This window comes from Notechis scutatus, chromosome 1 (assembly GCF_049901735.1).
Source record: "Notechis scutatus isolate UNSWTSFEM ecotype Mainland chromosome 1, rNotScu1.2, whole genome shotgun sequence".
NCBI classification, from domain to species: Eukaryota; Metazoa; Chordata; class Lepidosauria; order Squamata; family Elapidae; genus Notechis; species Notechis scutatus.
The window spans coordinates 106,258,079-106,276,890 of NC_142009.1; the positions used below are offsets into that span (position 1 = coordinate 106,258,079).

Consider the following 18,812-nt stretch of genomic DNA (forward strand, 5'->3'; position numbering starts at 1 on the left):
TCCTTTAATTGATAGACTCTGTAAACAAGTACAGATTTGGTATCTTAACACTTGGAACATCTTAAAAATATTCTGTGATCTCTGTGCGCTTTTCATTAGTTGAAATCATACAGATTCATTCAGGCTTCATTATCTTTATGTTAAAGTTCCAGGGACTTCTCATGTTTCTCACATGTTTCTCCTCTTTCCTCTTGTGCCCTAATCTCTGCATTTCTTAGCTACTTCTATAAAATTATCCAGCTGTACAGTCAGTAAACAAACATTCTTTTTGCTGGATAGTTTCTTTGCTCTGAAAACAGGAGGCTGCTGTGCTTGACCTCCTTCAGCACTTAGGCAGCCTTGGCAGAGATTGTGCCCACACTCTGCAATAGTTGTTTATTGGAGCATTACAGGAAAATAGAGCAAGAAATCTGACCACAGAGAGACTCCCAATAATCATGGCTGCCTCAAGACCAACAGAAGTAGAGTAGGTAAATTTTTACTGTTTTAGTGACTTGATATCTCCCTTTCCGGAATGAGTCACTCTTTCAAAACATTGGTGTGGAAAACTGGAACAAGTTGAGAAATCTCCTCCTCTTTTGTTTTTAAATGAAAAGAATAGGCCTAATTATTGACTCTTTAGGGGGAGGGAATTCTTTCATGTAAAAGTGGGACCTATTCAAGCTTTTGTTATCTTATTCCATCTTCAGGTTAATTGGAAAGGCCGTGAATGGTATGGAGCATCTGCTTCCATGAAAGCTCTCCCCACTTTGCACCCCACCCCTCCCCTCTCTGCCAGCCTTGTGTCTGAATAGCATTTTTGCCAAAATAGGCAGCATCTCACTTCTCCCCTCCAGACTGACAAAATGTATTTGACAAAACACATGCAGAAATTCCTCATTTGGGAAATGTTGTTTCTAATCAGGAGTACAATATGTCTCATCAAATCATGCTATGTACATGGTGGAAAAAGAATTAATAGAGGTTTTGCTTTGAGTATTACAGCACCTGTATTATCATTGCAGTTTTAAGGAAGAAACAAGATGCTATACAGCAAGGAAAAATGATGATCACAATGGGCAAGCTACAGATCCATGGCAATCTACTGGGCTCAATAATGAATAGAAAGAGTTAATTATCTTGGTTCAAGTTACTTCTAGTAAATGTTTAGTTTCAACTTATGTAAAGAACATTAAATAAAATTTAAAATTAAGAATGGAGAAGAAGTCCTCCAGAAATGAAATAGCTAAACTAAGAGTCACAGAAAATAGACATGTAGTATACAGTAAGAGTGGGGGCTTGGTTTTTTTGGTGGGGGGAGATATTTGTTTTGGATAATCACTAGGAAGAAAAGGGACGCAGTGGCTCAGTGGCTGAGCTTGTCGATCAGAAAGGTCAGCGGTTTGCCAGTTTGAATCCCTAGCACCGTGTAACGGAGTGAGCTCCCATTACTTGTACCAGCTTCTGCCAACCTAGCAGTTCAAAAGCATGTAAAAATGCAAGTAGAAAAATAGGGACCATTTTGGTGGGAAGGTAACAGTGTTCCGTGCGCCTTTGGCATTTAGTCATGCCAGCCATATGACCACAGAGACATCTTCAGATAGCACTGGCTCTTCGGCTTTGTAATGAAGATGAGCACCGCTCCCCACACCCCCGAGTTGGAAACGACATGGGGAACCTTTACCTTTAGGAAGAAAAGGGCATCATTTATTTTTTTCAGAGCTGAGTGGATAAAATCTCCATATTAGGAAAGGTCTAACCAAGAATCAGTGCTGTATTCAAAGACTGAACTTAAATTTCAGTCTTTGTCGGAATTGCTGACATAAAATAAAGCCTCATATAATATACAAGAGCTGGTGGCTTTTCTTAATCAAGAGGTTGTCAATGAAATCAGATTTTATCAAGAAAGCAAATAATACTGGTATTTATGACCGGTCATTTAAGTGACCATTCAAAGTTATGAGGGACCCCTGAAAAAGTATTTATGACCCAGTTCTGAAGTTTGATGGCTATCCACACCCTCTCATGGTCACATGACAGCACTTTGGGCACTCAGCAACCATCTACAGTTATCTGCAACATCCCATGGTCATGTGTGCAATTTAGAGCATTTTTGCCGAAATTCTGCATTTATTTTTGGGTTTTGGCAAAAGCTTCCCATAGTTAAGTGGCAAAAATGCTGCTTAACAGCCATGGCATTCACTTAATCACTGCTGCAAAATAAGGTCACAGAATCTGACTGGTCATGGGAGATGATCCACTTTACAATCTTATGACTGTAATAGGCAGGTTGTATTATAGTTGCAAGTTGAGGATTACCTTCAAGGAAATAACACCTTTACCATCACTTAGGAGAAGTTCAGAACAATGCTCAATGAAATAGCTACCAGGTTCTTGCACTTAAATTCCCTTTCAGTACATTGTCACTATTTGTGATAATGTACGATAATATGCAGCAACATTAAAGAAGCCCATTTGGATGTTTTGTGCAAATAGTCTTTACAGCCATTCAAACAACAAAGCTAACTCTCAGCCTATCTAAATGCTATATGGGAGATACAATATTTAGAGTCTCTAGTCAAGTTGGATTTAACTAAAACCTGGGTCACCTAAAGCATCCAAATCACTTTTTAGATAAAACATATTTTTATAATCCTTCACTGTTTCCGGGGTGGTTCTATGGGCCGGATATAAGCACCCCGCAGGCCGGATCCAGCCCCCGGACCTTGAGTTTGACATCCCTGCCCTACAGGATATGTACATTTCCAGCAAGGAGACCAATCATTTATAGATACCTTATTTAAATGGGAATGTTATATCCTTTCTTACATAGGACATAAGGATACTTTATAAACAGAGGCTATTCTGGCATACAAAGTGCTCTTGCTAGAATTTCACGTAGCACTCCCCACTTTTTAATGTTCAAAATATAATTTTGAATTTAAAATATAATTATAGAACAAAAAAAATGTGCTGACCTGCTGGGTTATGACTACAGGTTCAGTCACTGGTTTTAGTGGATGAACTTTGTCTTCTTCTTTTTTAACTTACAATTGGTACCCCCTCCAGCACCCGGAGTGCCTTCATGCAGAGCACAATTTGCATATTGGGTGTGGCAGCCCTGTTTATAACATTTATACTCCAAATTTTCTCAGATTCCCATCAGACTGTTTTCCCATGAGTGATTAGGCTGTGTCATTCACATGGGCAGGGCAAAGACTTTATATGAATCTACCCCCTTTTCCCCCCTAGCTTGGTCTGCTTAAAAAGAGCAGAATTTGATCTCTCATTGCCCATGAGCTTCCACTGAGTAACTGAATAAAGGAGAGAAGCTTTCTTCCTCCACCTGATTAGGGACAGTAGATTCATACATTGCACGTTTAATTAAGAAACATTAACCTAGGCGTGCAAAGGCAGATCTATTAATGGAGCAATCCAGAATCTGAAGGGTAAGCAATCTAATGATGAAGTATTAGGTTAGATCACCAACATTCAAGGCAATATAAAAGCCAGAGGCAGTTTTAGAATCACAAAAAACCTTATCAATAACCCTCTTTAACTCTTAGCCTTTTGTCCTTTAGAAGGAAGATTTATAAATATTCTGTCTAGAGTTCTTATGTAAAAGTTGAAGTATCTATACTTCCCTTTGTTATGACATCTCTAGAACACCTTTGAATTAACCTAGACCAGGGTTCGCCAACCTTTTGGACCTCAGGGACTACCAAACTCATAATTTTAGATCCCAGGGACCACTAACTGGTTCTGTGGGCATGGCCTAATTTGTGGGTGTGGCTTGGTGGTCATATGACTGGCTGGGCATGGCTTGTATGTAAATATTATAAATATTTATATAAATATTGAATTTTTTAATTAAAAAAAGAGCAACTTTTACACAAAATCAGGCAAAGCAGGCAGGCAGATTGAGTTGCTCACAGAATCACAGATTCATTCAGAGATCTATCTATCTGCCATCGGCTAGCTCAGTCTCTCAAATTTGCTTGCCGTGACTCTGCAAACCTTCAGTCCTAAAGGAGGTTTGGCTGTGCTGAGCCAAAGATCTAAAGACTAGCTAGAAAGCAAGAAATCCAACCATTTCCTGCTTCCTAGCTAATCTAAATCTCCCGGCACTGCAGAACAGCTGGTGGTCGGAAAAAGGAAAAATAGCAATTTAGCAGGCAGGTTTGCCAGGTAAAGAGTGAGTGGGCGGGGACGGTTCCCGCGGGCCATGTGGGCGGCGCAGCCTTGTGTTTCTGCACAGTCTGGATTAATTGCTTTGTGGGGGTGCTCTGGGGGTGAGATTTCTCTGCGGTCTACCAAAATTTTCTCATGGCCCACCAGTTGGCGACCGCTGACCTAGACAGTTGCTTTAGAGCTAGGCACTAGTCCTTAAGCAGGAACAGTAGGCCAGCATAAAATGTGCTACTCCAATTCCTGAGCCTTATTTTGCCTCAGTACAAGTAATTAGGCCAGAGACTGGTGCCATCTTTGCTTTCTTGACAGGGACAAGTTAAGGAAAGCAATTATTGGATTCCCTGCAGTTTTGTTTCCTCTCTTACCAAGTATGGCCTATTAGTGGAAGAAATATCATCACTACTGTGTAGCTTCAAATGGATGTTACCTGTCATATTGTCTCTAACTTATAACAGATGCAAAGGTATTCCATGTCTGTGATCTATCAGTTGAGCTATTTCTAAATATGAATCTAGTGCTCTTTTGACTGAGAGTTAAACCCATATCTGAAAATAGTCGGACAGCGTAAAGGCATGGAGATAAGTCTGACGTGAATAGGAAAAATGGATAGGGAATTATTAGTGCCTCAAAGAAAGGTTGGGGCCAGCAGGGCGTCTACTGTCTGGCAATACCCAGAATTTATCTGTTATAGCAAAAAAACTGGAATGAAGAAGGCAAAATGGCTCCCCCCCCCATACAAGTAGTAGTCCTCATTTAACAACTACAATTGGAACTAGGCAATCCAGTCATTAAGCAAAGCTTAAGCAAAACTGCGACTGTGCTTATGATCTTATTTAAGTTTCCTCCACTTTATGGACCTCTGAAAATTATAAATGCACGGAATGGTTGTCAAGTTGCTTTTTCATCACCATCATAACTGCTGCACAACTGCATAAGCTGCTGTAGAAGGCAGTCACTAAACAAGGACTACTTGTAAATTAAAAAAATAAAAACTCCTTGTTGGCAGAAGCAGCATAAAATCTGTAATTGCAATCAGTGGGGACAAAACCAGCAATAAAGAACTGGTAAAACTTGGCTCATTCCAGATTTAAAGTTGCTTTCTGTGCAACACAGTATGAGCAGTCCACAGAGCACTCAACTGAATGCTAGTCCTGAATTTTAAGCCCAGGTTAACTCTCATTAACTCGTGTTAAAAAAACAAATATCATGCTCTTTCAAAGATGCTTAATTCCGATTTATAAGCAGTGGCATAAGTTCTGCTAAGTGCTTTGGAAAGCACTGGTCAGACACTACATGAGCTGAGAGCTCTGCTTTAAACTAGGTACCCACTATTTCCTAGAGCCCATAACAAAACGATTACAAGAGAGCAGTTGCTTATGAGTAGAGAGATGACGACTTGCAGTCCCTTTAAAACAGCCACTAAGAGCTACATTTTTGTAACAGTGATTAATTACAACCAATAAAGGGGTCAGAAGTACAGTACTTTAAAATTGGAACTATGACTTTAACTGTGGACAGGTTGAGACAAACTCCATGCTTGTTGCTTAGATATATGTAAAATAAACACATTATCTATGTGAATGTCAATACTTAGTTTTTTGTATATATAGGAATGTAGGTGTACTCAGTGAGCTAATTCTATTTACCACTGAGTCTCTTGTGAGTTAATAATCTGGTGAATTTATCTAGGTTAGAAGTTGTCATTAAATGTATCAATTTACAATTTGTAGTGGATTCAGCATAAATCTGGAGATCTGGTATAGTATGAGAACATGGAAGCAAAAATAAGTTATTGGGACAAGCTGTCCCACAGTTAGGGGAATGTGCAAATGAGTCCACTGTCTGTAATCCTTTAAGCATTAGCACTTTTTAAAAGTCTGATCTCTAAATTGTATTTGATAAAAATGTGATTTAACAAATTGATTGTTCATTTCAATCCCTGTATTCTAGTACCATGCCAACTACATTCCTGCAGTATTTTATTGACATACATAGACTTCTAAGACTGTTTATCTCTTTGAAAAACTATTCATTGGTTCTGTCCTGATTCCATTCTTGATACAGATGAATTCACAAGCTTCTTCATTAGCACAATGGAAAGTATGTAATAAAGACTGTTCAATGCAATAACAAGCACTGCAACTAACTTTGAGACAATGGTTTTAATGATTAAATATGGGTCAGTTTAACACTGCTACCTAAGTTCTATAGCTGACTGTAATAATTGTTGGTCACTTGCATATCTATTTAATCAAAACATTCTAGTTTGTAAAAGATTTAGTTATAAGCATTAAGTTTTCAGAGAGTAGTTTTAATGCAACAAGCCTTTCCACCCCTCTGTCAGTAATCAAGAAGCAAATTATTTCTGTGTTCTGTATTTTCTGGAACAGGTAATTATAACAGGAAATAAGGAACCAACACAGATTAAATATTAGTCTTTGTACTGTGTATAGTTACATGTGTTAGGAAACAAATACAGTGTAAGATTTTTTTTTACTGTGTTATTTTGTAAACATATTTCAGTGTCTTGCTACAGTTTGCAGATTTTAAATTCAAAATGAATTACAGCTGTGATAACTATGTTACCTCATTTTATTAGAAATCTCTACATTTCATCAGTATATTTTTTTCTTAATCTTCCCTGTATCTGCATAAATGTATCTTTTTGTTGTACTTTTATAATCTCTAAAAATAAAATATAAAATTATTTCCTCAGTATTTTATTTTGGAGTAGTTTCACAAACTCTTTTTCTTTCTCTTACTCTTTTACTTTCTTGAGATATTTAGAATTAATATTCTAGTCCATAGGGCAAAAAGGGTCTAATAACCAACTTATTTCTATTTTTGTGAACTAAGTGTTATGTAAGCATATTATGTAAACTCCGTGCTTGTTGCTTAGGTATATGTAAAATAAACACATTATTTGTATGTATGTCAATATTTAGTTTTTCATACACATAGGGATGTAGGTATGTTCAGTGAACTAATTCTATTTTCCACTGAGACTCTTTGTGAGTTAATAATCTGGTAAATTTACCTAGGTTAGAAGGTTGTCACTAAATGTATTAATTTACAATGTGTAGTGGCTTCAGCATAAATCCCAAGATCTGGTATAGTATCATTATTGTGTGGGATTTTTTAAGAATAGAAGAAATCTAACATTACTGAATATTTAAGTCCTTTAGTAAAAATGTCATGAAGTAATAACTTAAACCAGCAGTTGCCAACCGGTGGACTGCAGCCCACTGGTGGGGCACAAGAAAATGTTGGTGGGCCACAGAGAAATCTCACCCCCAGAGCACCCCCACAAAGCAATTAATCCAGACTGCGCAGAAACACAAGGCTGCGCCGCCCACATGGCCCGTGGGGAACGCTCCCCGCCCACTCACTCCTTACCCGGCAAACTTGCCTGCTAAATTGCTATTTTTCCTTTTTCCGGCCACCAGCTGTTCTGCTGTGCCGGGAGATTTAGATTAGCTAGGAAGCAGGAAATGGTTGGATTTCTTGCTTTCTAGCTAGTCTTTAGGTTTTTGCTGAACCTCCCTTAGGACTGAAGATTCTATTATTCAGTGCACACTCATGGCAAGCAAATTTTATGTGACAGACTGAGCTAACCAATGGCAGATAGATAGATCACTGAATGATTCTGTGATTCTGTGAACAACTCAATCTGCCTACCTGCTTTCCCTGATTTGGGGTAAAAGTTGCTCTATTTCATAAAAAATTCAATATTTATATATAAGTGTTTATTAATATTTACAGCAAATTTTTGACAGGCCACGCCCAGCGATAGATAGTCACATGACTCAACTGTCAAGCCAGCCCACAGTTCTCTCATAATATAATTTTTATATAGACATCACCCCGCCCCCCCCCACACCCACCCCACCCCACCCAATTAGGCCATGCCCACAGAACTGGTTAGTGGTCCCTGGGATCTAAAATTATGAGTTTGGTGGTCCCTGAGGTCCAAAAGTTTGGTGACCTTTGACTTAAACCATTAATCAACAGAAATACGATCACGTGTCATTGCAATTTACAGTGCTAATTTACAAATTGTATCCTATAAAATAACTAAATACTTTTTGTATAGCTTGTATAATTTATGTTAGTTGGGTTTACAACATGCTCTTGGGAAATTCTAGTAGTCTGGAGGCTGTTTAGGTGCTCAGATATGGGATATATTATTTTAGCCACCCTAGTCGTTAACCTGATTTCTCTGTCCAAGAACTCGCCCAATGGGTTCAGCTGATATTCCCACAATTCTCAGTTAGTATGGGCTGATAGGGATATATAAGAGTTACAGCCGGAAGTATCTGCTGCAAATCCCTAGCATAATTACCAGAATTTAAAAGATTCATATGAAACCATACAAGATCTGTTAAAATGTTTTAGAGAATGAATGAAACCCAACAATTGTTTTGCTCTTAAAAGTAGCTGCATTACTCTTGAGGGCTGTATCCCCCCAGTATACTTCAAAAGACTATGTCAGTCACATAGTGGACTAATTAGAAAATATTACTGTAAGGTATCATCAGTGTATGCTTTAACCATGAATTGTGTTGAGTATACGTTCTCTATATAATTATACTGGTCAGATGTGAAACATCATTTAACTTTGTATTATTTCAGTTTGCTTAAAGGAAACAAAACCAATAAACGTAAGGCGAATAAACATACTGGAGCACCTGATACTGATGACACTTATTGAGCAGCATAAAAATGCATTAAATAAATAAGAGAGCTTACTTATTTTCAATCCACATGTCTGTGCTTAAAAAAAAGCTGTGTTCACCATCTGTCATGAACATCAGTTCAAAAGTTTATTGGGGTGTGTACTTCTGCATAGCACTGCTCAATATGCTTTAGCAATGTGATGATATATAATGACATGGAAATTTACAAACTCTTTTGATGGGGATCATAATTCTCTAGTGTGTCTAGCAGTATACTGACAGCATATTTTCAGAGTCAACCAATGCACATCTTTTAAAGTCAACCATGTTCAATTGTAAAATACAGAATTAGTATGAAGCTTAGCTTACCATCAGAAAAGGATTTACATATCAAGCAAAACTATATTTTGTTAATTTGGGTTTGTTGAAGAGGTAACTTATGCGCCATTGTACAATAAAACAAACAAATCATATCATGGCTTAATGCCACAATGGATTTAATATATTTAATACGGTTCTTATTGCCATTTCAAAAATGTGGAAAGAAGTCATTTGGACCTTATATAAACAAACTTAGTGCCTTTCTGCTACTCATTAAAGTAAACCCACTTTCAGGCTTTTACACTATCTTGAAAAAATGTAGACTCTTGGAAGAGTTGAGTCATTAAAACCAATGCAACTTTTAAGTACTTGAATATCTCCCCCTCCTGCATGCAGAAGCCAGGGGTGGGGGAACACCAGCCACTTCAAAGAATAGCAGATGTTGGAAGAAAATAGCCTTCTGGGTTCAGTTCCAAATGGAGAAAAAGACACTGGAAACATGGAGGCTGTTTGGAAATATGGTTTAATGGTGGACAGGATCACATGCCTTAGAGCTCCTGAGCAAAAAAGAGAGGAGATGCTGAGAGTCCCTTGGTTTTATAATCTGTTGGGCTTTGAATTTGAGCTTGTGTTTTGATTGGTTGTCAAGACTCCCATGGGGCCATTCTATGGGGGCATTTGGTAAGTTTTCTTTTGAGTCCTAGGCTTGGTTGACTCTTGCTGGGTGATGATGTAATGAAAGGGCTTTGGGATTCCTATTATGGGTCTGTCTGAAGGAGGTAGATCTTTGTTATGTAGAATAGACTGGCCCAGGCCTTAATGGCCCATTAGCAAAGGTAGGGGGGCTGAGTTTCTGCCTCTCTGAGTTTCTACTTCTCTTTTAGGGGAAATATTCTGCCTTTTTAATATATACTAAAATATTTCATTTCTCTGGGAGAGGGGTGGGTTTTAACTTCCAACACAGAAATGTGTTATGCTTACTTCTCAATCATTTTTGAAACATGCACAGCTATAAAATGAAGTCATTAAGGCTGGATGTCTTCAATTCAATTCCTAAAGCAGTCACAAATCCTCAGATTTGCATCTATAGCCAAAAAAGGGCACACTGGATTTATAGCAGTGTTGGAATATTTTGAAAGTCTAAAAATATTTATTTCAACTCATTTTTGAAGCAATATCCATCCAATAAGTAAGTTGTTAGTGAAGAAAATTGTAGCTAAGCAAATATGACACCAAATTACATTAGATGGTCTTGTTTCAGCATTGCTATTCTGTTATTTTAGGGTTTTGACTTAATAACAGGATCAAATAATTTCCTTTAACAGTCTGCAGATCAATAATAAAGGCAGCCATGTATACTGTATGTTTCTATGTTTAATATACAGATATTTCATAGTAGAGGAAGAAATATAAATTGTTTCTATTCCATTAAATAAAACAATTTGGAAGATTTGTTAGAAGTGATGGCAATGACTTCCCATGTTAAGGTCACTGCCCAGAACAGGACTCCAAATGTACAATATTTGTCTCAGTAACTTTTATGTTTTATTTTTCAACATCATACAATTATTATTTAATACAATACACACACACAAAATTAAAGAATTGGAATGACTAGTAGAATCTTCTATACAACTAAAGTATATATGGTATGAGTTACACTTTTCTTTGTACAATTTTATTCCTGGGATTGTTCTATATTTTCTATTATATTAGCAAATTACCTTGGTAGAACTCAATCATGGTAGTGTGCCACTCTCATTTGCTTAACAAACATATCCAGCTGTGTTTGCACAATATATTTATTTCTGATGGACTTAACTAACAAATGTTTAGGGTCATATGATATACAGAATGGTTTCACATAACATGCTATGTAAAATAATGGATGGCTAGTTTATGGGTTACACAGCATAGTAGCCACCTTAATTTTTTAACAATAGGGCCAGCTCTGGGAAAACCCTTTTACCATTCATTTGCATAAGTGAACACAATGTTTTCTTATTAAAGCGGTTTGAGCTGATACCACTTTATGCATAAGTAGACAACTTATCCATGTAATATATCATAGATCAATGTAATGTATCAATGTATCAATTCATCATGGATAAATTTCCATAGTTAAGAAGATTCATAATCTTGAGCTGGAAAAAGTGCTTTTCATGAAGAAATTTGTAACTTTAACTTTACTCTGAGTAAGTGCAACTGATTTCACTAGTAGTTGCTGAATGTAAATGTTCAAGGGTGACTGAGCCCTGTCACTGGAAGACAGGTGTCATACAATTTAGTAATAATTTGCTTCCATTTGCATAATTTACTTCCATGGAGTCATGTTTCACTGAAAAAAGTCTTACTTTAATATAAACGCGCACATAACTTTACTATTCTTAAATTCGGGTTCCTCGAGCAGGGACTGTTTTATTTAACGGGTTATTCAGCGAATCAATTAAATATCTAAAATCCCAGCGAACTGGATGGGTTCAAAAATACCTAACGATTGTTTCTCACGGCATACTTCTTTTATGAAGTTTCTTCTATGAAGTTCCTACAGAAGAGGCGGCGATTCTTAGTAGAACTCAAGGAATAACTTTCAGAGTATTTACTATACAACCGGATTGGAGATTGTATTTCAGGAATCACGAACTTTAGGCTCCGCTTTACGGTGAGCCTGGAGTACCAGACCGGTGGCAATTGGGAACTTACGAACCGTACTAACTACTCGTCCTCCTCCAGAGAGGACTGTACTCCCAGGCAATACCGTAAGGTAAAGAAACGGTGCAAAAGTGTAACTTCCCCGATTCCCTGTGATTTTGCGACACTTAAGATGGCTGCCTCCATGAGATTCGCGTGCCGCTTCGGCACCGGGAAGCCTACTTAGAACAGAGTTTCCACCCCACCCACCTACTTTAAGGAGTTTATAAAGCGGGAGTAGTGCTAATTCTCCTCCGTGGTAGGACGAAGAAGATTCCAAGAAGGAGCGGGGCAGAAGCGTAAGGCGCGCATAAGTACGAGCGGAGAGAAGCAAAACTACCGGTAGTAAGAGGCTAGAAGACTTGGAATCGGACTTGGAGTAGGACTTGATACCGATGATCAAGCCTGTAGTGGGTCCTGCTTGTTTCTTGTACAGATACATTTCGGGGACGGACAAGTGGCAGCAAGAGCCGCGTGGAAGTGATGATGCGCCCCGCGTTGCTGTCACCTTGTGTTAAAAGTTGCTCCTGGGTACTTGTCCGGTCCTGGGCTGAAGGATGTGGAAAGCCCAGGCAGCGGCGATGCTTCTTCTCCAGTTCTCCCTCGCTTTCTTCGGCTTCCTATTGGAGCAAAGTGGTTTCGGAGGCCGAGAAAATTGTGGGCTACCCGACCTCTTTCATGAGCCTCCGGTGCCTCTTGAGCGACGAGCTGAGCAACATCGCCATGCAGATGCGCAAATTGGTGGGAACCAACCACCCATTGCTTAACACGGCCAGGTGAGTGTTCAACTGGTCTTTGTTGGCCGGTACATTTCTAGTAAGCCTTTGAAGTCTTGCCAGGAGTTCTTTATTACATCCAAATGCTCATATTACCCTCCCCCGACTTGTATTTCTTTGACCGAATATATGATACCTCCTTGTTTAGAATCTGAGTATTGGTCTACCTGTGCTGACTGAGTAAACACTGGCTGTCTGACGTCCTTTCAAATTAGAGTTGCTTGGAATTAACTCTAGAGCAGATGCTACTGGTATGTTGCTTCTGCATGTTTTAGAGCAAAGAGCATTAAGTTAAGCTAAGTTCTTGGGAAGATTACAGTCTGGTGTAAGAAGTTCATAGGGAATTAGTTTCATCAAGATTTTCCTGCTGGAGATTTATACTTTCGTGGCCTCTCTTTGAAAAAAATATCAAGAAAATTGTTCACTTGTGATGTGGAGAGTTGGTTCCATGTGTCTTTTTTTTTAACCATTGGAACTGCATTATGATCATACTGTTAGTTTGCATGCAGCATGTTATTTACACTGACCCATCTTTTCTACCTTTCTGTTTATTCCTTTATAAATGAAATAGATGAGATCATGTTTTCTTTTATTTACAATGGATTTCTAATTATGCTGAGATAAATAGTTTGGAGCAACTACAGGTAGTCCTCAACTTAGGCCCACAACCGAGCTAAAATTTTCTCTTGCTAAGTGAGACAGCTGTTAAATTGCCCTATTTTATAACCTTTTTAGTTAGAGTTAAGTTAGTCACATGGTGGTTAAGTGAACAAATTCCCCATTGACTTTGCTTGTCAGAAAGTCACACAAAGTGATCACATGATCTTGGGATACTGCACTCATCTTAAATATGAACAAGTTGCCAAGTGTCCAAATTTTGATTACATGGCCATAGGGATGCTGCAAGTGTCATGTGATAAATGGTCATAAGTCACTTTTTTCAGTGCTGCTGTAATTTGGTCACTAAATGAATGGTTGTAACTCAAGGACTACCTGAATTTTCCAAAAATAGGTATATGATGTTAGTGTTATTGCGTTATAAAGGAATTTATCAAAAGTACCTTTAATATAAAGAATCAGTAAAAAATATAGGAACTAAGCATAGTGATTTCAAAAGACAGAGAAAAATACTATTTATTACCTAGCTGACACAGGTAAAATCATTTTATGAGGCTTTAAAAAAAGTATTAGTGTGCCAAACATATTTTGACTTTTTTATAGGCTTCAGTGGCACTTCTATACACTTGGATTAACTTCTCAGGAAGAACCATGAAACATAATATCAAGAGTATTTTGCTTCAATGAATTGAATGTCTTGGTATTAAATTTGGATGTGTCTTAGTACATTCTAAGGAATTTGATTTAAAGATATACCACTGAAAATAAAAACTTTGGTGATGCTCAGTAATTTGTTAATATAACAATTTTGAAAAAAAATGTTTGATTCAGTATAATTGATTAAAAGATAGCTGATGACCCAATGAATTTTTCCTTCTGTTCCTTAGTATATATTTCCTTTTGTCAGTTAAAATATGTAAGCACCACAGAATTCACTGTTTCCCCCCCATCCCTTGTAATATCATTTGTGGAGAAGTGTAGAGTTCTCAGCCAGTAATGATCGAAGGCTAGCCATACAGAGATTTTCAGGATCTATTCAAGTAAAGCAAAAAAAATAAAAATGATACAATTAAGAGAATGTAAACAGTTATTGGAGGGAACTAATTGTAAAGTACTTGCTCCTCCCCCAGTGGGGGAGTATGTTGTGGCCTGCCAGCAGCTGATAGAGCTGGCAGCAGAGTTGGACAGCGAGGAGGTTGGGGAGGAACCTGGGCCAATCCTGGAGGCTGAGGGATCTCTGGACAAGGGATCTGTGTCAGAGGCAGAGATGGGGCCAGGGCAGGCTGGAAGTCATCAGCTGTCTTTGGGCTCGGACAGCAGTGACGCAGGGGAGCTTCTGGAACCAGTTCCCAGCCTGCACATGCGCAGAACTGCCAAAAGGAAGGAACAATTAAGAACTCAGGATCGACATGGGAGTCAGGCCACAGGTGGATGATGAATGGCCCCTCCCACAATGATTAAAAGAGAAGCAAAAGGGAAGGGGGCTTTTGCAGGAAACAATTTGTATGTTTGTTCGTTTCAACATTGTGAAGATTTGTCTGTGTAACCTAGGACTTTGTGCCCAGCCCTTCCCTGTCAGCACTACGTGTGGAAATATTTACCGGGCAGCTTTCCAAGATAGATAAGGTCTGAGCCAATAATTATACCTTTGCAAGACTGTTTGTCAGGCTGTTGGTTGAATGTGAATGCAATAAATTCACATTCATTTAATAAAAGAGGTTTTGCCAGGACTCAGGGTTTGCTTAGTGCTTTTGGGGGAAGCCTAGGGCAGAACAGAGTATTTTTTTTTTTGTTGGTTTGCAGTTTTCCCATGTTTTTTGGCAGGAGATTTAGGATGTGCTGGTATGGTTTTACATGCCTCTACTTTTTAATAGACAACAATTCTTAAAATTCTTACTAAGCTTTTATTTTAAAAAGACAGTTAATGAGGCCTTACACTTTCTTTAAAATTTAAAATGTAAGTTGTACAAGGCAGCGGTCGCCAACCGGTGGGCTGCAGCCCACTGATGGGCCGTGGAAAATTTTTGGTGGGCCGCAGAAGAAATGGTCCCCAAAAGCAATTAATCTGGGCCACGCAGTTCTTGCATCTCCCGACTTTCCGAGGGACCCTGGAGTCAGGGCCCTGAGTTGCCTTAGCATGCTCGGTTAGTTAAGAGTCGCCCTACCCAGAGAAGGAAGTAGTGCTGGAGGAGGAGGAGGCAGTAGTGGAGAAGTAAGCAACTCAGGGCGTTACCACTGTGGCGGCTTTGCCTGCGTTTCTGAGGCTTCGATGTTGGGAGAGGCAGCAAGGGCTGGAAAAGGGGACAGCTGTGCATGGCTCCGTCTCCCTTTCCTGCCTGCACGTGGGTGTGGGGGAGGAAAGAGAGAGAGCCAGGAGCAATTCAAAGCTAGAAAACTAATGGGGAGAGCTGACAGCGGATGCTGGGGGAGGGGACTGTTGTTGCCGCCGCCATGTGTGGGAGCATGCATCTCAGGGACCTGAGCCGGGAGGCACGGGAACTGCAAGTGGGAGCATTTGATGATTTCGAAGAACTCCTGGAACACGGTAGAATGGCATTTTGTAGGTCTCAGTGAAAGAGTGAGCTTTGTTTAGTCTCCTTTCCTCCCCTGGTAATGCGAGATGCTTTCTCTCCCCCCCCCCCCAAATAATCACTGGCTGTGGCTGAGTTTGGCAGCGAAGTGCTAAAGCGAGTGAAGTGCCCCCAGGGACACCTTTCCTTGCCTGTCTCCAGGTGACACTGGAAGAGCCTCCCCCCCAGCTTTTCCTCGGCTGCAGATCTGAGCCTCTCAATCCTCCACCCGGGATCTGAAAGGAGCTTCCACTTTCTCCCCCTCCTCTCCCCCAATTAATCACCAAGAGCGGCAGTCCTTCTGCAGGCAGATGCCTGCTGAGAAGCCCCTGGAGTGGCAGCCAAGGGGCGCTGCCCCCCAAGGAGAGCAAAGCCCCTTTTCTGCCTCTGCTTCTCCCAGCGGCAGTTGCCCTGAGGCCCCTCAGCTCAGACAGACAGACAGACAGACACACACACACACACACACACACACACACACACCGCCCGCTCTTCTGTCTCTTTGGAAGGTGCCAGGTGGGGGGAGGCTTCCAGCCCAGAACGTTTTATTTTGTTATCATTAAGCATTTACATTTTTGTTATAATTAAATAAGTAAGTGTGTGTGTGTGTGTGTGTGTATACACACACACACACACACATATATATATATATACATACATACATATACATATACATATACATATACACACACACACACACACACACACACACACACACACACATATATATATATATATATATATATATATATATATATATATATATATATATATATATATATATATATATATGGCATTTGGCTTAAGAAAACAAAATATATATATAGCATGTTTTAATATAGGCCTTAATTTGGGGGAGGGGCTTAATTTCATTTCATGCCTATAAAACATGCTGGGGCTTCCTATTGGGGAGGCCGTATTGTTGGAGAAACAGGGTGGGTATATATATATATATATAATTTATATTTAACATAAAAATTATATTAAATATATTAGCTTTTTTAAAAAAATCCATATTAGTGGTCCTCGGGATTTAAAAGTATGAGTTTGGTGGTCCCTGAGATCCAAAAGGTTGGCAACCCCTGGTATAAGGTAATTAGTATGAATCACCTTCAGTTCTTTAAATGTTTCATCTAAATATCTGTATGCTATTATAATCAGAGCAGAGCAGAACTATTATTGATTTGTCTATCTTTAAAGGTTAGCTCCAAATTTTCTATGGCGAATGATGGCTGTGTTGACTTATTTAACCTCACTATGGAATTTTAACCCTTTTATCTTGTTTTTGTTATCATTATTGTCAATGGCCAAGAATCTGTTGAGTGTGGCATGTGTAAATACTGTCACAGGACGTGTGACAAAAATGCCAAGATGGGACTTGCCAATCTTGATGAACTACTTAAAGCCTTGTTGGAAGATATAAAAATGTATAGAAATTCTTCTGGAACTCAAATGTAGCCTGGCCAATTTAAAATTGGGTAGATAGGCATGGACAAACAATTTTTGGTTCAGAATATAAAAAAATAAACCTGTACTTATTATATATATGAATCACTGGATGAAAAGAATAAGAAACCTGGGAGATGCTTTCTGAATATAGCACTCTCAATATATGTTTGCATCTTTCCAGGTAGCTTCTCTGATCCTTTGTTGCTTAGCAAAAGTGTGTCTCATCGTGGCTGGCTCTTATATACTAGTTTCATATTGCTGTGGGGATTTCAGCAGAGTTCTAAATAGGTGTTTACAGTGTTGGTCTTCTTTCATTCCCTCTCTTTGCCTCTGTATTCTAAAACAGCAAATGAGGGTAGCAGAAGATTTGTAACTCAGCCTACCAAAACACTTGGGATGCATTTGTTTATAGGACTGTGTTATTTATCAAAGAATTTGGCAGCTATTATATCAATATATAGCAACATATTTCTTTACCATCCCAATTTATATATAGGAGTACATAGCACCAGAGAGAATATTTGAGTATAGTGTAATATTTGTCTCAAATCCATGTCAAGAAGACGTTCAACTGATTCATATTTTATTTGCTGTGTTGGTGCAATGGTTAGAATGCAGTATTGCAGGCTACTTTTGCTGAGTGCCGGCTTCCAGCAGTTTGGCAGTTCAAATCTCACCAGGCTCAAGGTTAATTCAGCTTTTCTTCCTTCTGAGGTCGGTAAAATGAGATTGTTGGGGGCAATATGCTGACTGTAAACGGCTTAGCGAGGATTGTACAGCACTGTGAAACAGTATATAAGTCTTAAGTCCTATTGCTACTGCCCTGAAAATTGGTCTATGTTCTGAGCATGATTTAGTTGGATTTCGTTTTAATGCACAAGTATATTTTGGTTTGTGCAGCAATTGTGAATGAAGTATTTTATATATTGACACTTTGAAGTTTTGCAATTCTTTTCTTATGGTAGCTGGGTATGATGTTTCAAGCAAATAGCTTAAGATAGTTGGCAGATACTAGATTTTTGTAAAAATAACTGGTTTTTATATTTTTGATTTTCCCCTAACATTTATAATGAACTTAAAATTTGCTTTTCTTTGTGGTGCCTCTTCGAACTGATATCCTTGGCTAGTTCAGTCTGCTTCATTTTATTATACAGCCTTTCAATAAAAGGGTATACATTTTAGCACTTACATGTTCACCATTCTGTTTCACGCTCAGAATGTTTAAAACCATAAATTCTTTTGTCTATTTTACATCTTTCTAATAATTATATATAAGAGAACCATTGATAATTACATCCCTTTATGACCAGGTGTCATGATTTGATTTTATATGCCCTTTGACAAAATTCTGATATTTCATGATAAGTTAGCCATTTGTGTTTTCTTATTATTTGCTTTTTGTGCTGAGAACCACAGGTCACAATCTGGGGCACAATCTGGGTTAGTATCTATTTTACATTCTCAACATGGCAAATCTAACATAATAGTTTTTAAAATCCGTATTAACCTTAATTACATATTCATGCTACCCAAATCTCAGGTCA

The 18,812-nt window shown here is 38.7% G+C and overlaps 1 protein-coding gene across 5 annotated transcripts in view; it reads left to right on the forward strand.

The window, feature by feature from the left end:
* Positions 1-11,878: 11,878 nt before the first annotated feature.
* PDSS2 (decaprenyl diphosphate synthase subunit 2) overlaps positions 11,879-18,812 on the forward strand; it is an 89,344-nt gene continuing 82,410 nt past the window's right edge. The window contains exon 1 of one of the 5 annotated variants that reach the window (XM_087942605.1): positions 11,879-12,634. In XM_087942605.1, coding sequence (XP_087798731.1) covers positions 12,342-12,634 — 293 coding nt within the window. In that variant the 5' untranslated portion in view covers positions 11,879-12,341. The remainder of the gene's footprint in view (positions 12,635-18,812) is intronic. The other 4 variants (XM_087942600.1, XR_015745242.1, XR_015745241.1 and 1 more) reach the window with 4 other exon arrangements.